Source organism: Oryza sativa, chromosome 7 (genome assembly GCF_034140825.1).
Source record: "Oryza sativa Japonica Group chromosome 7, ASM3414082v1".
Taxonomy (NCBI): domain Eukaryota; kingdom Viridiplantae; phylum Streptophyta; class Magnoliopsida; order Poales; family Poaceae; genus Oryza; species Oryza sativa.
Genome location: NC_089041.1, coordinates 17,105,678 through 17,126,036, shown reverse-complemented (window position 1 = coordinate 17,126,036; position 20,359 = coordinate 17,105,678). Strand labels below are relative to the sequence as shown.

At 41.5% G+C, this 20,359-nt stretch overlaps 3 protein-coding genes across 12 annotated transcripts; 2 read left to right on the top strand and 1 right to left on the bottom strand.

Moving 5' to 3' along the window:
• Window positions 1–136: 136 nt before the first annotated feature.
• On the top strand, window positions 137–4,684 carry LOC4343204 (uncharacterized). Its single transcript, XM_026027105.2, has 5 exons — window positions 137–262; window positions 1,023–2,635; window positions 2,734–2,856; window positions 2,941–3,192; window positions 4,372–4,684. Exons 2-5 carry the CDS (start codon window positions 1,066–1,068, stop codon window positions 4,437–4,439), a joined length of 2,013 nt encoding a protein of 670 aa, XP_025882890.1. The 5' UTR covers window positions 137–262; window positions 1,023–1,065; the 3' UTR covers window positions 4,440–4,684.
• A 1,060-nt stretch (window positions 4,685–5,744) lies between these two features.
• LOC4343203 (protein LOL1-like) lies at window positions 5,745–10,542 on the bottom strand. 9 transcript variants are annotated; one of them, NR_185488.1, is made up of 8 exons: window positions 9,847–10,478; window positions 9,577–9,754; window positions 9,188–9,256; window positions 8,755–8,865; window positions 7,049–7,210; window positions 6,524–6,637; window positions 6,243–6,350; window positions 5,745–6,168 (listed from the first exon to the last, which is right to left on the bottom strand). NR_185488.1 is itself a non-coding variant. In NM_001422153.1 (8 exons), exons 5-8 carry the CDS (start codon window positions 7,131–7,133, stop codon window positions 6,079–6,081), a joined length of 402 nt encoding a protein of 133 aa, NP_001409082.1. In that variant the 5' UTR covers window positions 7,134–7,210; window positions 8,755–8,865; window positions 9,188–9,256; window positions 9,577–9,754; window positions 9,847–10,478; the 3' UTR covers window positions 5,745–6,078. The 9 variants fall into 9 exon arrangements, 4 of the variants coding, with proteins under 4 accessions (NP_001409082.1, XP_066168072.1, XP_066168074.1 ...); NM_001422153.1 differs by having other exon boundaries at window positions 6,243–6,355; XR_010742255.1 differs by having other exon boundaries at window positions 5,830–6,168; window positions 6,243–6,355; window positions 9,016–9,256; window positions 9,847–10,542.
• A 3,200-nt stretch (window positions 10,543–13,742) lies between these two features.
• On the top strand, window positions 13,743–18,726 carry LOC107276837 (pentatricopeptide repeat-containing protein At1g73710). Of its 2 annotated transcripts, XM_066312797.1 has the most exons (3): window positions 13,743–16,682; window positions 17,136–17,345; window positions 17,489–18,726. In XM_066312797.1, the coding sequence occupies exon 1, from the start codon at window positions 13,806–13,808 to the stop codon at window positions 16,542–16,544; it is 2,739 nt and encodes a 912-aa protein (XP_066168894.1). In that variant the 5' UTR covers window positions 13,743–13,805; the 3' UTR covers window positions 16,545–16,682; window positions 17,136–17,345; window positions 17,489–18,726. The 2 variants fall into 2 exon arrangements, with proteins under 2 accessions (XP_066168894.1, XP_015644749.1); XM_015789263.3 differs by having other exon boundaries at window positions 17,136–18,726.
• Window positions 18,727–20,359: the final 1,633 nt, after the last annotated feature.

Below are 20,359 nucleotides of genomic sequence, written 5' to 3'. Positions count from 1 at the left end.
TTTTTCTATCGAATGTTTGTTAGGCAGTAAAAAAAACCTTAAAAATGATTGAATCCTAGAAACTCTGACCTATACAAGTGGTAGGCCACACGACACTCCCCTCCTATTTCTCCGTGGGCTGACTCTTGTCTTGCTCGCATGGAGGAGAGAGAAAAATTCCAAGAAACCAGCAAAAGGCAGGAGATAGGCGGAGCACCATCCAAGGAGAAGAAAGGGGAAGAAATGACGAGAACAACTCCAATCTCCTGATCGCCCAATCCAGGTAATTAGACGGATCATCTCATCATTCAGTTCATGTATTTCAGAAACTTTTATCATTTTTTTGGGTCAATGTTTGGGTTGGGGGATGCCCAAATCAGTGGGGGATTTTTTTCAAGCCATTCTTCAAATCCATAGGATTTCTTGGTAGAAGACGAATTAGAATAGAATTTTGCATGAAGGGCAAACACTTTTTTATGATGATTGGAATTCTTTTTAGTGCTGGGGATGGAGATTTTTGGAAAAAAAAACAATACCCATTTTGATAGGTGTGAAGCTGCTGAGATCATGACACATTATAATGTCTTGATACTTGACAGATTAGACCGAGATTTAGAGAGGCATATAAATTGATTGGAGAGATTTTATACATTATGTAAATATCTGCATGTGCCAACAGTGTGAATTGGTTCAGAACAAAGTAGAAAATTGGACACTCTAAACTGAAGTGTACTTATGTCTTGGAAGTGGGGTGGAAACTAGAATGTAAGTACGCAACAATGTTTTTTTTTCCTCTCTCAATAATGGAATAGTTCTTAAGAAGAATTATTGTACAATTGTACTTGGTTGACCTCTTATTTGGGACAAAAAGCAGCATTTGCATAAGCATAATGAGTGGATGTTCATTTATATGTGTTGCTTGCCCACAAGTTAAAGACACAAAATTCCAATGAAAGAAAGATTGCTTCTCATAATTTTATATATTTTTTCAAAGATCTTAACATAGAACCTGAATACCTGATAAATTTGATACAATATTACAGATATTGGGAAAGCATACACTGAAACTGCCGAAGGTTAAAGGAAATGCCAGTGTTGAAGACCGTAGGCCGATTCTTTCGGCGATATCCTTCGATCTTCAGTTCACTTGTGTTTCTAGTCATATTGTACAAGTTCTTCTTTGGTTGGTTCACCTTCCTCCTGGAAACATCACCCATCTTCCTATTTGCTGGTTTTTTTCTTGGAATCATCCTAGCTTATGGTGAGCCAAACATTCCGGAAAATGACCACGTCTACAAAAAGATTGAGAAAGCTTACAATCGGAATGTCCGGGACAACAGTAAATCAACTGGGGGTGTAACTCTTCCAAGTATTGCATCTAGTGAAGAGAGATTGGCCAAACACAACAACACGGAAAAGGTAACCAACGGAAGATCTCATATTGGAGCTTTTTCTTCTGAATCAGGATCAGGTGAATCGGATGGATCAGAAACTGATACCCATCCAATGCTCCACACATTCCACCATCTTAGGTCAGCTACAAGTTCATCGCGATCCTCTCAAGACGGGGACTCCAATGACAGCAGTATTGAAGATGGAAATGAAAACCAAGAGGGCAAGGATGACAATGAACATGAAGAGAAAAACGGTAAAGTCGTGGCATGGACCGCCGATGATCAAAAGAACATACTAAATATAGGGTGTTTGGAGATTGAGAGGAACCAGAGGTTAGAGAACTTGATTGCTCGACGCAGAGCAAGGAAATATATTGATAGGAACCTGATTGACTTTGGCAGCAGTGACTCCCTCCCAAAAATTGAGGAGCTCTCAAAGTTCAATGTTCAAATTCCAGCCATATTTGCTCCTAGGAAAAATCCATTTGATCTTCCCTACAATGAAGATAACTTCCCGGAATCCGCTCCATCTGCGCCATTGAATATGTTAAGTAAGTTCGATCTTCCATTTGACGAAGCAAATGAGAGTAGCTCCACTGGTGGAGCTAACTCAAACCATGTGGACTCTACTACTGTTTTTTCTCAATCACAAAAAGATACAATGTTTAGGAGGCACGAAAGCTTCACACCAGGAGCATCATTCCTTAGTGACTTTTGGCAAGATACGCAGCCTTCTCGGTTCAGACCATACTTTGTGACAGAAAAAATGGCTAATGAGGGAATCTCAGTTCCTAATCTTGAGGGAGAAGCAAGTGAAAAGAGTTCTGTTGAAGACTCAGATAGCACTTCTTCAGTTACTGATCAAGAAAACCATAAACTAGTATTGGAGGATAGCCCAAACCAAAATCTCGGACCTCAGATGAGTCAAATGGATGAACAACCTCATCGTTCCCAAAATGCTAGAGAGGTTCCTCTTGCACTTGACATCGAGCCGCCTTTACTAATAAGTGATTCCTCAGATGATGACATATCACTTCCTGGTGGAAATATAAATGATCGTGAAGAAGCGCAAGAGAATGGAAATTTGAATTTGTCACAAAATGCGTCATTGGAAGACCCTAGTGTTATTGAATACCCTCATCAAATGGAGATGATAAGCAATGAATTTCACCAATTATCCCCACATTCAAATGATAATGACTCACTTTCATCATCAACAGAAGCAACTGAACCTCCTGAATTGAATAGCATTGAACTACCAGGTAATCTCAGAAACAAACTCACTTTCTTGATGCTATATAAGAACATATGCCTACAAAAACATACTAAATATTATGCGTTATGGTCTTCTTCTTTCTAGCTAACGAAGTGGAGTTTATTAACGAAATCCCGATTGCTGATCCCATTTATGATATAAGTCCATCAAGAAGCGAGAAGCCTGCATCTATTGGTTCAACTATTGATGCAGTTTTGTTGCAAGAAGGTAAGGCAAGATTGAAAGGAATTATCTAGTTCAATTGTGAGCATAACATTTCTTCCCTTTCCTAAGTAGATAACTATTGTTCAGGTAATACTCATACTTCTGATGTCGAAATGAGTATGGATGGAGAGGATTCAGTATCAAGAATTGAGGCGAGTGAGATACCCGCACCTAGTTTGGCTTCTGTGCAGGAAAGCAAACCCAGAGAAAAAGAAACCTCTGAAGTAAAGGAGCAAGATAATAGTGGCCATGATGGAGGCAATCAGGATTCTGTCAGTCATGCTAACTCAAAAGTACCTATGATTAGTTCTAAGCCGAGCATTAGCGGTTTAAGTAATCGTAAGTTCTATGACTATGACCTTTACATTCACACATTAGCTATATTCTACCATGTACTAATTGGCAAAACCATTCTATCATGGGTTCTTTAAATGCTGTTGCAAAAATATAACAAAACAAACTGTGGATAATAAATTTTGAACGGACCAATCAACTAGCAAATTGATTATTACTCCCTCCGGTCATAAATATTTGACATTTACAAGATCTGGTCAAACTTTTAGTATTCTAACCATCAATATTTTCTAAAATACTAAGTTTAAAAACAAAAGAAATGGTACACGTATATTTGCCTCAAAAAACATTATTATAATATCATAAACTTAATAGATTTTATAAACTTATTCTAATATAAAATTTATGGTTGGAATTTTAAAAGTTTGGTCAAACCTCGTCCTAAATGTCAAATAGTTATGACAGAGGGAGTAGTATTTTTGGTTAGTTTCAGCTTTTATCATACATAACTTGGTCTGGTGAATCAACATTTCTTTTCTGGTCATCTCTGTGAGTGACTGGCATATTACCTTAGACCATGACTGGAAATAGGTAATAGTTTTGTTATTCTATTGAGGGAAACTTGTTTTTGCCACTAGTTTATTTATGATGCAGTGGTTAAAAATGCTCATTTCATTTTTGCTTCTGAAAGTCAGTGTGACAAACTTCTTTTTCACCTCCATCAGTTCCAGCCAGTTCTGTTAAATATTCCAAAATAGTGAAATAATGTGGTTTTAAAGCAAATACAGTGCCACCCTAATTCTAGATGCACCTAATGATCAAATGCCACTGTCTGGTATTAAATCATGCCATCATGGCCATACAAAAATAAAAGTACAAAAAGTTTCAAAAGTCAGACTAAATGCAATGGATCATTTTTCTACGTTATAATGATCGAACGCATACGAATCCATCTGAACTGATTTATATGACCGCAGTAATTCAGCTCATAAACTTGGAATGCTAACTTGTATGTTATCTGAACATTTAAAGATAAATTCCTGACGCTAACTACCCATTAAGTTCCAAAACAACACACTAATGCTTCAATTCCCTTCTCCTGATTTTCCCTATCTTAATTACATTGGATGACCTCTTTCGGTCATTCCGGAAAAAAAATCCCTTCTCCTGATTGATTTGAGAATTTAACCTGCGCTATTTGCTTTGGTTTCTTCTCTTTTTCAGCAGTTAAGTCTGGCAGTAAAATGATATCATCCTCAAAAAAGGCAGTTTTTGGACTCTTCAAGAAATGACAGGGGACCCTGATTGTAAGCTTCTTGACTAAGCCCATTGGAGGCAAAGTGCACCCTGGCCACAAATTGTTGAGTAATGGGAGGCAAAGAGAGTTTTCAATACTCAAGGGACCAGAAGGATTGGATTATCTGTTTGATCTGTATAATCTGAGTGTACAGAAAAAAAACTGCAAAATTAGCATTGATGCTTAACTCATATGACAAATGGGATAATGGAAAGATACAAGAGTTTTGGAGGTTCCATATGTGTATACCTTCAAGGCCATCAAATTTTATCTGAAATTGTCAGGCACTTTAGGAACATGAACAGAAGTGAAAATGCCCTTCTAGCTGAGTGTTTCTAGTTTATGCAGTGCCTCTATTTTAAAAAGCTTGCCTGAGTGTGCCATTGTCAAGCTATTAGTACTTAATTTATTGGTCAGAAATTGGAATATATGTTTTTTTGACAGCTTAGTATGTAAACTATTTTCAGAATTGTCAAGTTTCTAAGAAAGGATTGTGTTACTTCAATTACAGTTTCAGTTTTGTACACACATATGTATATTGTATAGAGAAAAAACCCCATATTTATCACAACTTTGGGGATGGTAGCAACCAACACCACATTTGTTTTTCCTTTGGTACCTCTAGCCATCCCATTATCCCGAAGTTTAACACCCACTTTGGTGTTACTTGAAGGAGAGAAAACGTGTACTCCATCCGTCCCAAAATATGAGCATTTTTAGACTTCAGCACGGTTTTCGAGATACAAATATCTATAAAAGTAAGATAGTTTGTACCGTGTAATTCTAAAAAAAATGTTGAATATTATGATAGTTTGTTTAATGATAAATCTAGTAATATCGATTTTATATAATTGATCTTTTTTTATATTTTTTTTGCTATTAATAATCAAAATTAAAAATGTTTGACTTTACACTATGCTAAAATACTTATATTTTGAGACGGAAGGAGCACTTACTAGTAGCCAGCCGTTGTAATATTCTTACCAAACAAATGCTTGAGGTACGGATGGATTTTTATGGTCAGTATGGTGCAAATTACACTAGCGTGGGACGCGCGCTTCGCGCGCTGCACCGGTGGAGGTAGAATAGGGTGTTAGTGATTACTTGCTGATAGCATTAGCAAAAAGAAAAAAAATGCTGTTTATCTGATATAAGTGGCATGATTATGTTTTTGGTTGCAAGAAATAAAATGGCGTCGGGAACTGATGAAAGCTTAAGGCAAGAATTGTTATGGAAGGCACGTAGTATGTAGCGCTTAATATAGGTATGACTAAGATAAATTCAGAGGTACATTAAAGGTAGAGAAAGGACAGCATAAATAGAAGGTATTGTCATCAACTCATCATCCATCTGATAATTATACATAAATAAATGTAAATGCTATATAGAGAGGGAGAAAGTAGTGTATAAAATAGTCCATCTGATAATTGTACATCTACAAATAGGAGTGTAAAAAGTTAAGAACTACTACAATGCTATTCCTGTAATTAAGGTTTGTAACAAACCTCATTAAGTAACAAACATTACTATTCTGACAGCAAATGACATGGATCCTTTCGATCTTGTCCAAAACTGTTTTTACTTGCATCGCATTACACTTTCAAAAGTGCACTGACTCTTTGACATGTAAATCTCTATCCTAGACTGAAAAGCAAACCAGGAAGAGTTACACACAACAATGTAAATATGACCAGAGCAACTTCAGTGTGTACTTCTCGAGCGACCTACAGAGCAAGTGAAACACTGATGACAGCAACACAAAAATGAATCACATAGCTAAGGTCAGCGGATTAGGGACCTGAGTGCAGGCACCATCAACGCGACGCGCGCACCGTTGCGGAGCCCTGAAGCCATTTGTATTCCCCTTTAATCTCTCTTTATTTTCGTGAACATTGCAGCTAGATTTCTGCTCTAAAAAACAAAAAAATACTCATTTTTGTAAATAAAACAGAGAGGATACAATATAAACTTCTAAACTACTCTAAAATTTAGATGCAAAGAAACTCAATTTTGAGATGCCACATTACTTGCAAAAAAAAAAAACCTTGAGATGTAAACCTGAGTGAATGATGTGCATACCGGGGGCAGGCACCGCGGTCACGGTACCGCAGACTGCGCAGCAAATCGACGTTGCTCCGGCTGGATACATGAGCAGGTTACGGCACCCAGAGCAGACGAGCTGGCTTTGGGCCCCTGAAATTGCACAATCATGGCTCTTCAGAGTTCAGAGACTGACTGAATGTCGCATTTCAGCAGCTAACATTTTCATTTTCAGACAACACAGGCATCTTCCATGCATCATTTTCATTTCAGACAACGAAACTCAGCAGTAAAAAAACTTCCATTTTCTCAACAGGGAGTTCTCTCTAAACTTTCAGGACTTCTATGAGCAGAATAAACTGCAACCTCTGAACCAGGAACAGTAACATCTGATTCAAGAAAAAGCTGTCTATTGAAGTTCAGTTCATAAGATTTCTAGTCCAAAAGAATGCACCAGGGCGAACACTATGGCATGTACCAACATTTCTAGGTGACCAACCAACATCAGGGAAAAAAAACTTAAAAAGTAGCTGTGTTCTTGCAGTGCCAAGTTGGAATCCATACCATTGGGAGGTGTAAATGGCACAGGAGTTGGATATGGGGCAAGGGGAACCAGCATTGCTGTGCCAGCTGCCTGAACCGATGGCATCGCTTGTAGATGCTTCACAGATTCCAGCAACAGTCAGGCAACTGAAATCACCTTTCCTTTCCCTACAGGAAAGAAACCTACAGAAAGATTCAAGAGAAGCTGATGAGAAAGCAAGAAAGATTTCAGTTCTGAAGAAACCAGTGAAAGCTCCAATAGAAAAATGTTAGAACATCACTTCAGTTTGCAACAAGAAGTTTCAGGACTCTTTATGCAACAGAAAACTGGTTCAGCAATGCACATCAGTCGCAAAAAATTTTAGCTTCTTGGTTGAATCTCTCATCAAATCTGATGTTCAGGTTCTGTTTACATGTACAAAAAAATAAGAACCATCCCATAATTGAAAATTCATTGGTGGGTATGGCATCCAGGCAAACAGCTATTTGAGTACTTTTTTTGTGCTAAAATACCAACAAAACTCACATGAATTTTTATTAGTTTGGAGAGAATAGCTACTCATGTAGGAAAGACCCCTACCTGAGTAAAGCTGATGAAGTGACCAGCTCATAGATGTATAAATTCCATCAAGAACAGATCAACTTATTTAAGCTAGTAATAACGGGGTAGCATAATGCAGCTAATTAATCAGCCACTAACCTGCCTTACAACACCAAATAGAGTCAAGACACAATATAAGAAAATAATTTAGATAACCAATAAATATGTGCCACATTGGTGCCACAATTTGCTACTACCAGGAAGGAAGCTATAATTTTAATCTAGTCAAGTGTGGTCAAGGAAAATGCAGTGAAAAGAGTAGGTAAAATTCTCACCTAATGAGCTTAACACCTCCTGGTAAATAAGTGAGGTAGATAGGAGCGCAACAATCAGCTTCAACCAGTGAGCACATAGAGCAACTAAACCCCTCCCCACATCCACCTCCCTTGCCAACTACTTCATTTTCAAGGTTTTTAGTCAATCAACCTCAAGAAGGTGACGTAGAGCACCGCCATCTGTTCTGCTAGGAAGGGGACAGGAAGAGCTAGCAAGCACAGCTGCCAATTCATGGAGAGCTGAACCAACAGTTGGAAATAAAGTTCACAAACTTGTGAGCTCGTGGGGATCTGGGAAGCACAAATCAGGAGAAGGGATCATGTCATGTACGGCCGCACGTACAGGCGTAGGCGTGACATGCGCCGAGCGGCCGAGCGCGCGACGGCTACGTCCAGTGGCTGAAAAGGAAAGCAGAAATCTTGCTGCCAATTTTGGTGTCCCTAGAATTAAGGATAGCCTTCTCTATTTGGTTGGGCCAGTGGCCATATAATCCTGTAATAAGTCCCGTTGGAGGGGTAGCAAAAGATTATCATCCCTAATCCCTCTCCCTTAATCTCAAGCCACTAGCTGAGGGGCAAAACCTCGCAGTGAGGACTGGAGCGCGGCTACGAGTTACGTAGTCGCGGTCCGGCGTCGTTGGGTGCCGAGGCACTTGACAGATCAAGTGATTTCTTACATGCTACCACAATAACATCCTTCAGTATATCAAGCATAAACCAAACCATTACCTAGGGGTACTTTTCCGAGAAGCACCTTAGTTTAGATTTTAATAGAAAAGGAGTTTAGATTTTAATAGAAAAGGAGTAGTAGCAGTAGAGAAAATGGAGGAGGTAGGAATAGGGGCTCTTACCCAGGGAATGGCTGCTTGGTGGCATCGAGCTCCATGGGGTGCTAGCCATGGCAGTTGAGCCTGAAACTCCATGCATGGGCTTCTTTAGCCATGGAGATTCACTCCTTGGAGCTGTGGGTTGGGGCAAAATAAAATAGAGAAAAATTTAATGCAAAATAAAATGTCTAAACATGTCCAATTAAAGTAGAAGAAAAATTGACTTGAAGAAGGCAGATGATATTGATCAGCCTATCAAAGGGTAGTAGTTCGCAGTTCACACACCTATATTTACATGTAGATTAGCATCCACTTTAATGAACAAGGATGTGAAAAAATGGTTCTCTTTGCAGATAATCCAAGATATCATTGTTACAGACAAATAAACAAATTAATAATGTACTCAGCTACTTAAGGTAAACTTTGTATCAAATTACTTCCTATGGTAATTACCAACCTCTTGAAGCCACCATGTTTTTTATCTTCTGCAAGTATAGCTCTATCAACTATTACACCAGTTCTTGAACTGCCAAATAAGATAAAAGGTGAAAAGAATCAGATTGAGTGAGCTCAAGCTACTATCGTTCTATATTGCGGAATAATAATGGTAAATTGGAAATGGTTTATGGTTTATTCTTTTAAAAGTAACTCTCCCTTTACTATTGTCCATAATAGATTCCCCAAAGTACATGTTTTCCCTATACTATCCTATGACTGATAAGAAATGATAATTCATTTTTTTCTTCCTAAACACTTTCTCTCACCTGTTGTAACATAGAGAAACAATATCAGCTAACATGTTTTTTTCCTGTGGCAACAAATACGCCCGTGAAAAATAATGCAAACCTTGAGGAAGCGACGGCGATGAAGAATTGAAGATTTCCTTAGGCCGGCTGCTAGTATCTCCTCCCCCAAGAGCATGCGACTACGGTGACATGAGCTTGCTCTATTGCTGCCAGGGCTGGAGGGAAGAGAAAAATAGTCACCGAGGAGAAGTGGTTGGCTGGACGCGTTTCTCGTTAACCTATGCACATCAGCAAAGTAAAGAACAAAGAAAAGGGGAAAAAATCAAGGAAGGCAGAGGATTGAGAAGCCGAGAAAGAGCCAAAAACTCACCGGAGTGATTCCAATCTTGTAGCTGCGTGAGGGAGAGGATGAGGAGGGACGCAGCACCAGACCCTCAATGGGGCGACCCGGCTCTAGGACATTGTGATGACAGGCTTGCCTTGTGAGTGAGCCATCCAGATCGACCGTAGCGCCAGTTGACCGACCATGTTGCCGCCGAGCTCGTCGGCAGATCAGCCTGGCGATGTACGGTTCACCTCTTCTCGCCGCAGCCACCGCCTTCATTGATGCCGGCTTCGTCACCACCGTCGTTTCTTTGATGGCAGCGGCAACGGAGGGCGGATCTGTACGCCTGCGGCCACATGGAGCCCAGATCCGGACGCCGGCGGCCGGAGGCGGCTGTTGGTAGCGGCGGCGTGAGGCGGAGGCGGAAGCGGCAGCGCTCAGCGACGGCGGTGGCCAAGGCGGAGATGGCTGCTCGCCTCACCGAAGGGAGGAGGGGACTGGCAGCGGCGGCTAGGGTTGGCGGAGGCGGAGGCGGAGGCGGTCGGCAATGGGGACGGCGGGAGGCGGAGGTGGCAGCGCGATGGGGGACGGCGATGGCGCTCAGCGGCGGCGGCGGTGGCGGCGCGAGGGGGAGGCGGAGGCGGCAGCGGCGGCGGTCGGCAACCGGGACGGCGCAAGGGGGAGGCGGAGGCGGCGGCTAGGGTTTGGGGGTGGGTTGCGCGGGGTTTTTTCGACAAAACCCCTCGGCTTCTACATTTTAGAGCGCGGTTCCTTTTTGTTCTTCGCGTGAAATACCTGGATTTCCTACGGAACTAAATGCAAAATATCATCTCAGGAGCACTGTTGTTGAGGGACCTCGATAGAATTACATAGAAACCGAAGGGCTTTTCTGCAAAAGTTGCAAGGACGACGCGGCCGCACGAGAGTCCGCGAAATCCAGCCATTCTCCAGCGCCTGCCTACGTGTCGCTACGCGGCAGGGGCCACGCTAGCGCAAAACGCTGAGGGCGCTGTATTCTCGGGTTAGTTTGAAGACTTTATTAGATTCTACTATCTTTACGCATTATTTAAATTTTTGCTGCTATCAGCAATAGCCAACACACATAAAATCTTTATTTTCACACGGGAATTTGGTGTTTGCAGAGTTTTTTTAATTAAATCACTTCTAAGAAAAATAAGATGCATCAGTAATTAATCAGTATGTTTCTAAATAACTAGGTGATACCCCGCGCCTTGCTGCAGGACTTTTTAGCAAGAAACACTTATAAGAAATACTTATATGAATGCTGATTGAAAAGAGTTGGACAAATGGAGATGTGCAAAAAGTGACAGGAATTAATTTCAGAGATTGCTTGTAATCACATAAAACTGCTATGTGTAAGTTGTTTCTAAGGCAGAAAGAGTTTGTTATTAGTACTTGATAGAACTACCTAGTTTTTAGTTCAGCCACTTTTCTAATTTCTTAGAGACAATCTCATATACTTTCTGCCTGCGCATGTAAATCTTAATTGAGACATATATGCATATAGTCAACATTAATATTCTAAGTCATATAAGAAATAACAGAATCAGGAAATAATATCTGACTGCAATATCTTGTCTCCTAATTTCATAAGTTTAAATGAAGCAAGACAACGTATGTAGCCTGCAAAAGGAGTTACAAAAATAAATATAGGTTGAAGTATGCGCATTGTTATCGTGAAGAAACCACGAGGAAATAGTTCACCTATTGTGTTATCATGGATGATCAAGCAAAGGACAAATCCTAATAATTGCAGAAAGACTACATTTGAAGCTAATAATTTCACTACAAACAGAAGGTTTGTGAACATTCCTTGAGGAACTAATCAGAGTAATTAACCCATTACCAAAAGAGAAAATACATTAAATAAACAAATTGTAGAATCTGCTAATGTCCTCATACCAATTAAAATCTCAGGTTTAAAAACTGTGGAAGCCTGCGAACATAGAAAGAGCTATAGCAAAACATCAGTGGTGATAATATAACTAAAAATATTCCCTAAAATAAGTTAAGAGCTTTTACCTTTTCATTTCTGAATCAAATTGGATACAAAAGCGTATGACATCTTCTTTGTCACGTTATTCGTATGGTATTTAAAAATGAGAAGCATAGAAACAAATTAAGAGTAGAAGAAAAAACAAATTAAGAGTAGAAGGAAAACCTCAAATCAACGTGAGAATTAAAGATACCTTGAAAAATCTCCTGTAAGGGACTGGTACTGGACTACCGGGATTGGAATGCCATGAAGCCACTGCTGCCTGCAGTCTTCAGCTCCTCGGCTTGTCATCTCCTATTGGGATTGGAGTGTAGGATGGCTGGTGGGTGAAGGCAAAGATCTGGCCACACATGCGGGCAGACAGCCACCGTAGTAAAAATATGTTGATAGTAATGCATGTTCATGGGTATCCTATCTTAGTATAAAGTTATCTCCCACCAATTCTTTAAGCTTAACATACAACGATGCCACATCATCCACTAACAATCATCACATTTAAACATCATGCAAACATGCTATATCTTTATAGTTTTTATAATTTAAGAGCTTTTCAAATATAAACATGTTAAATTAGCATCCAACATAATTCACATAATATTTCAATGTATATCTTTATTATGTTTCAGGATATCCTATATAGTTCATCCTCACTTAGTTAGTGCTTAAATGATTAATCTATGGTCCAAATTATCTTTCTCCCTTTTTCCTCTAATTAAGTCATATTACATCAATTGTTTTTAGCCTTTAGATGATTAATCTACTGTATAAACTATCTCCCTACTTTTCTTCTTCCATAAAGTCATATCACCTTACTTTTTACGTTTGAATCACCATTCTACATACTATTTAAATTTAAATTATCATAAACCACATTAATTTACTTAATCTGATGTTATCTAGCTATCTTACACGTTATTTTTTTTAATTGTTATCATACTAAATTCTCACAGCAATGCGCGGGGTTTCACCTAGTTAATTAGAATGTGAAGTGTCAAAGCCAACTTACCTCAGTCTTCTACTCTTTTTTACTGAATTGTCCCATCTAACATAGAAAATTCAGCTGCAATCTCAAACAGAAAGAAGTAAGAACACCATAAAATATTAGATTGGCATGTTTGTACGGAGAGCTCATAGAGTAAACCCCTCGTCTCGTCAGGTAATCGAGAACAGTGATACGGCAGCAGATGATGTTCCATGGCAAAGCGATATGAAGGTGCAACCTGTTAGCTACAGGGCTTGGTGCTTTGACAGGGAGGAGTGGAAGTGAGAATGTGAGATGAGAGGAAAGGAGATTAAATGTGAATAAAAGTGGTAGTAAATAGCTTGGCACAACTTAATTTCATGTCCGTACAGATTCTTGTAATGGAAAAGGCAGTCGACCGGTTTCAGGCAATGACTCCTGACGTCAGGTCGACCTCCCTAGTGCTGATTGGATCTAATGATTTTTGTTAATCCTCGTGAGCTCGTCAGCTACTTGATCGGCTAATCTTGCGTCCCCTCGGATCTCGCCCGCTTTTGACCGAAAGTGAGCCAAACGATCGGATGGCTGAGGACGTGTACATGGAAGAAAGAGATTGAATGGCTGATATAATATTGATGACGTGGCGAATTGAGGAGGCAGCTTTGGGTTTATAGAAAGAAAGGATTAACACATGATACTATTAATATTTTTTTAGAAGAAATATAAATGCTAAAAGGATGTCGTACTATTAATTCTACCATTTGAGATTTATTATTAGTGAGGTTGTAATCGGACTACGTGACAAACAGAAAATAGGAACGAGCGAGTAGTACACGTCAGGCCTGTTAGTCTCTCAGAAAAAACAAAAGGAAAAAAAAAGAATAAATAACTTTAGTTCTTCCACTTTCCCCTCTCTCTCTCAAAAAAAAAGAAAAAGAACTTTAGATTCTTCCACTGAGAAGTGGGTCCCACACACTTAAACCTCCCTTCTCTTGTCTCCTTCTCCTTCCCTTTTCCCCCACCACCATGTTGACTCCTACCACCGCCGCCGCCGCCGCCGTCGCCGTCTCCGGCGAGCTATCGATCTCTGCAACACAGTCCAGACTCCTCCCCTCAGCCTCCCGCGTCCACCTGCCCCACCTTCTCCCCGCTCCGCCTGCGCTGTCCTCCTCCAGGAGCCACCCCTCTGTCCCCACCCCGACCGGCGGCGGCGGCGCAGGAGAGGCTGCTGACCTTGATCCGTCCGATGAGCACCTCGCCACCATGTCCCCGCGCGAGCAGACGGCGCTGCTGTCGCGGCAGCGGCACTGGCGCCGCGCCCGCGACCTGCTCGACCGCATGCGCGCGCTCCCGGGGTACGCGCCCAGCGCCATCCACTACGGCGTCGTCCTCCGCCACCTCGCCGGCGCGCGCCGGTGGGGCGAGCTCCGCCGCGTGTGGGCGCGGATGGCGCGCGAGGGCGCGCCCCCGCCCACCAACCAGGCCTACGCCGCCCTCGCCGACGCGCTCGCCAAGGCCGGCCATGCGCGGGACTCCCTCCTGCTGCTCCGCCACATGCGCGCCCGAGGTGTGGCTCCCGACGAGGTTTCCATGAGCACCTTCGTCCGCATCCTCAAGGACGTCGGCCGCTACTCCGACGCGGCCACTCTTTTCGATAACTGGTGCAACGGCAGGTTCGAGGTTGGGTTCATTGATCTTGACTACAGCGCGCTCGATTCAGGTGGACCGATGCAGTTCTTGCTTGAGGAGATGTGCCATGGCAATGTCGACGATGCTGGTGCATCTGGCATTCAGGGAGTTGCTAGAATTCCGAAGCTTGCTGTCACATATAACACGATGATTGATCTTTACGGGAAGGCCGGGAAGCTCAAGGATGCGATGGACATGTTTATGGGTATGCCAGATTATGGGGTTGCGGCGGATACATGTACCTTCAATACATTGATCAACATATTCGGGTCGTGTGGTAATGTGAAGGAGGCAGAGGCACTGTTTGCTAGCATGATAGTTAGGGGAACTAATCCAGATGTTAAGACGTTTAATGTGATGATGACATTGTTTGCATCCAAGGGTGATGTTGAGGGAGTTTTGAAGCACTACTATCATATTGGGAAAATGGGTTTATCTGCGGATACTGTGAGCTATGGGATTGTTCTCCGGGTGTTATGTGAGAGAAAGATGGTACATGAAGCAGAAGATGTGATTGTGGGGATTATGAGGTCTGGGACTTGTGTTCCTGAACAGTCTCTGCCTGTTGTCATGAAGATGTATATTGATCAGGGGTTGCTTGATAAAGCAAATGCATTCTTCGATAGACATTGCAGAGGTGATGAGGTCTCTTCCAAGACATTTGCTGCCATCATGGATGCTTTTGCAGAGAGGGGTTTATGGGAGGAAGCCGAACATGTTTTCTACTCTCATAGAGGAGTTAGGAGAAGAGGCATAGTTGAATACAATGTGATGGTCAAGGCTTATGGTGCAGCAAAACGGTATGATAGAGTCTCTCCTCTACTTGAGCACATGAATGAGTCTGGTATTTCACCAGATGAGTGCACCTTTAACTCTTTAGTTCAGATGTTTGCTACGGGTGGATATCCACAGAGGGCTAAGAAGCTGTTAGGTAAAATGAAATATGCAGGGTTTAAACCAAAGTGCGAGACATATGCTGCTGCTATTACAACTCTCTCCCGCAACTATTTGGTATCTGAAGCCATATATCTGTACAATGAAATGAAGGCCTCAGGTGTTGAGCCAAATGTGGTTGTTTATGGTGTGCTGATTGATACATTTGCTGAGACAGGGCAACTAGAGGAGGCATTGCATTATAACAACTTGATGGAAGAATCTGGAATTGCTCCTAACCAAATTGTTTTAACTTCTCTTATCAAGGCCTACAGTAAAGCCAATTGCTGGAAGGAAGCGCAAGATTTGTATTCAAGGATGAAGAGCATGGATGGTGGCCCTGATATTGTTGCCTCTAATTCCATGCTAAACCTTTATGCAAATCTTGGGATGGTCACTAAGGTTAAGGAAATATTTGACTGTTTGAGGAGAAATAATCAGGCCGATGATGTTTCATATACTAGCATGATATCCCTGTACAAGAACATGGGCTTGCTTAATGAGTCAGTTAGGGTTGCTCATGACTTGCAGAATTCAGGCTTACTATCCGACTGTGCTTCATACAATGCTGTTATGGCATGTTTTGTGGCCAAGGGCAAGCTAAGAGAATGTGCAGAATTGGTGCAACAAATGCAGGAAGGCAACATTTTGCCAGATGCCTCAACGTTTGGAATGATATTTTCTATAATGAAGAAAATCCAGATTGCACCTGAGGAAGTTTCACAGTTACAATCAGCATATAATGACAACAGGAGCTCTTCTAGTCAAGCTGTAATCGCTTTCTTGTTTTTGATAGCTGGCATGCATGCTGCAGCATTAAATATTTGCGAGAAATATATGAAGCCTGTGTTGACAATAGATCAGTGTGCATGCAATGTTGCCTTCAAAGTTTATGCGTCCTGTGGGGAGGTGGATAAAGCTTTCAGTTTATTCATGCAGATGCATGAGTTGGGGCTGAAACCGGACACAGCTACTTACATCCATTTGACAACTTGCTATGGGGAATATGGAATGCCGGGAGGTCTTAGAAGTGCAAATGGCTTTCTCAGACACCAAAACAATGATATTACCCTACATAAAACTGTGGTTTCCTGCAGGGAAAATGAAAGCAATATTCTTGCTTATCAGTCAGTTAAGAAATGAGATGCTGATACAGTTCACTCAATCACCTGATATGCTCACAAGGTGAAGTTGTCTTTGTTTTGGGCTCTGAAACTGGATGATACTGATTGGAGACAATCAATTGAAGATATATAATGCAAGATGGATACAAAATACTGTGTAAGTGTCTCTATATTTTGATAACCCAGATATTTCAGTCTTTAATGTCTTCTGTTATTAATACTTTGTTTTCTTTAAGTGCAGTTCACTTATTTCCTCATTGATCTCGATTGACAGCATATAGGCAAAATTACTTTATAAGATCCATAAAACTATGGATTATTTTTTTCCCTTTTGCAAATAGTATCGTTGCAACAGCTTTATGGCTTTGACCAGTTTTCAACCAATTTCTTTATGGCTTTTACCAGTTTTCAATAATAGTCATATAACCATAATTATCTGTTGCTGTTGTTTGGCTGTCCGCCTCTAGTTTTAGCTTTTCTAAATAGTGTTTTCGATCAAATACATGTGGGAGCTATGGAAGATGCAGAAAACTTCATTGCTTTGTATGTTAAATGAGGCCATTTCCTTTAGATCTTTCTACAACTGAGACTTGCATGCAATTTCCTGCAGATATTGATGGAATGGGACTGTTAACTTATCCTTCATCCTTGTCAACAATGCTGACAGAAATTCGTTCCAGTATTCCACTGCCCTCCTATCATCCGATGAACATTTCTGATAACTTGTTATCTGTGCTGCAAAGGAATTCAGAATGCCCATGGCTCCATGCGAAATGCAAAGTGTTGACAGCTGCCTCATGGAAACTGCAAGTGATCCAAGGTGATTTTCTGCCAGAAGTTGTTGTCAGTTGGTCTCTGCCTTTCTGGAGTTGGATAAGGTCTTAGTAAAATATCAGCAGCGACAGTATCTCTGCCCTTGACACTGGAGTACTCCTTTGTTCATTATTTGTGCCTTTCTGACAGAACATATATGATAGCACTAGTTCATCTTATCGAAAGGCGACAAAACATCCTGGAGAGCACGACTTTGGTGGCGCAGACATTCTGGAGTGCAATGCTCAACTACTTGAGGTATCTTGATCCCCTCAGCGAACAACAGAGACTAGATACGTCTTATCCAAAATGAGGAAATTGAATTTCAGATATTGCTCGACTGAGCTCGCAGGCTATCACTCCTTATCCTTGACAACGTTACAGAATATATGTACCGTCATTGACCCGAGCTAGGAAACCTTCAGCACTGTGATATGATGGTTTGGTGCCATTAGACATGCTATTACCTTTGTCTGGTCAGCCGTGGTTGGAATATAATGGACCATCATACTGTCAGCTTGCTGGTGAAATCTACTATAAAATCATTTGGTACGTAGTATGGTTTTATCTTGAACATCAAATCTTTCACTTATGTTGGCAAGTCATGTTTCCATGGTCTGCTTCTCACTAAGGCCAAGTGATGCTTCTTTATCCAACTTGGCATAAGCTGCAATAATACTGGATCGTCAGATAGTCTTGTCAGTTAATTATACCTTTACAAGAAAGAATGAAGATTGTTCTGTTGGCTTGCGTGCTTCTTTTCTACGCTATGGATGCGAGTCGTAAGAGACTGACAAGTAAGACTTCACTCCAGATCAGAAAGTCTGGCAGAAGTGATATTACAATCAGCAGCCGGTGTTGATATTATAGAATAGTTGACAAGTTTACTGATTCAGTGAAGATATATAGTTGGTGGTTTACAAACGTTGTTACACATGATTAATTGTAAATCATAGCTATAATTTTTGCGGTGCTTATAGCTTTCACAAGAAGAGCTGCATAATAAAATTTCAGTTCCCATCTGGAAACTGGAATACATGAATTTGAACAAGGATCAACATCCTGGACCTGGAGCATACAAAGGGCGTAACGAGGAACATAAATGCTGCCAGTAATTCATGAGATGAGGTATCTCTCTCCAGAAGGTAGTGATTTTGTTTTGTTTTATTCAAGATACTACATCCGTCCTAAAATATAAAAACCTAGGACCAAATAGGATATTTCAGAGTACTATAAATCTGGACAAACAAACAAGCAGATATGTAGTACTAGGAAATGTTCTATTTGGAGCTATCTTCTTAGAGAAGAGATGTAAAGAATAATTATTTGCTCTCACATTTTTTTGTGTGGATACAGATACAAATATATTTTCTTTTTTTTTTGATACAGATACTAATGTACCCTGGATATAAAAATGAAAACAAATAGTATATATGGTCATGAATATTTTTTGGAACATTAAACTTTTTAAACTGTGCCGCCAAATCAACAGAGATAAATAAATTATTTTATGCAAAAGAAAAATGTCAACATTTTCAGCAACTATTGTCACATATATGCACCTGCAAGCTAATACTACTGTCTCGTTTCAAAAATAAAAGAAGATGAGTGGTGAGAAGAAAAACAAAATACCCGCAACGCGCACATGTCTTCACGAATATTAGGGAAGAACCTAATATCAAATAAATAGAATGGGTTAGGCTTTGAACCCAGGCTGGCTAACTCACCATCTTGTGGAGCTAGCCGGAAAACCCCTAGGCGTCTCTCGTCTTAGAAAGAATATGTACTGATTATTTGCGCCCTATAAGCATAATGAAAAGTAAACTTGTTAAATAGCGTCGGTAGTAGATCAGGTAGCAAATTCAGGCCAAAGTTTTGTAATAGGGTAGTAAATTAGCTTTTGAATTTGTTGAAAGTATATCGAGTGAGCGGTGCTGACGAGTTTGTCGTGTGAGCGAGCTCGGCTGGGAGCGGCGGATGGTGGTGGTAGGCAGGCACGGTAGCGCTAGGAAGCGCACCCGAAGACGATAGGGCTACGGGAGTCCGGAGCGGTGAGCGGGCAGTGGCGCGTGAGCAGCGATAGTGGAAGACCGATGGGGGCTGTGGAAGGCCGGCGCGGACGACGCCGTGGTGCGAGCATGACATGGCTGGTGCGCAGCGGTGGTGAGGTTGCCATGGTAGGAGGATGGAGGCGACGGCGATGTGACTACGCGGCTCGTTACGGAGAACACGAGCAACCTGGTCAAGGTGGCGACGGCAGTAGCGCCATGAGGGAGTGTTGAAGCCTGCGGCGAGCCTTTTTCCAGTCGTTTGTCCTTTTGCGGCGATGGCTTACTGCCGGAAGATAGCCACGCTGGATGGGCTAGTGCAGGGGAGAAGGGATCCATTATTCTCTTTCACCCTCTCCTCTCCAACGCAACCACGTGGATTGAGTTGAAGTGTGCCGGAGGTTGTGACTCTACTTTGATGGCTGGCTGGCGGCGAGGCATCGACGAGGTGGCTGCGCGTTGAAGGGGATTAGCTGATGGTTCTGCTGAATCTGACATGCACTCTTCGGTGCGGGAGAGTAGGAACTATGGACGCAAGCCTAGCCTTCGGGCCGGCAACGGTGATGCCTGCGGGCGCCGCTTTCCCCTTGGGGCGTTGCTACATTTTCTCTCCTCTCCCAATAAATTATTCAGGTGAAAATCGAGCCCCTGTCTCTAGGACGGGTGGTGGCGGTGCTTTTAGCGTCGTTTTCCTCCTTAGTGGCATTGTTTAGAATACCCATCCCATAGTAGCGTTGTATGCTTGTTCTGTTTTAGCAATAGGATCAGACGTAGACGCGTGGTGTGTTTGTCTTTTTTTTTTCCTGACTATAGTCTCCAATACGATAGACTTTATTTTTTTCCCTGCTATATCAATAGAAACGTCACCACTATCTCGTGGTTGTTTTTTTAAAAAAAAACATCGTGTGCTTGATTTGGTTGTTGCCGGCGACTCACCTTCTACCGTGTTGTTAATGGAAATATTCTGAATTCC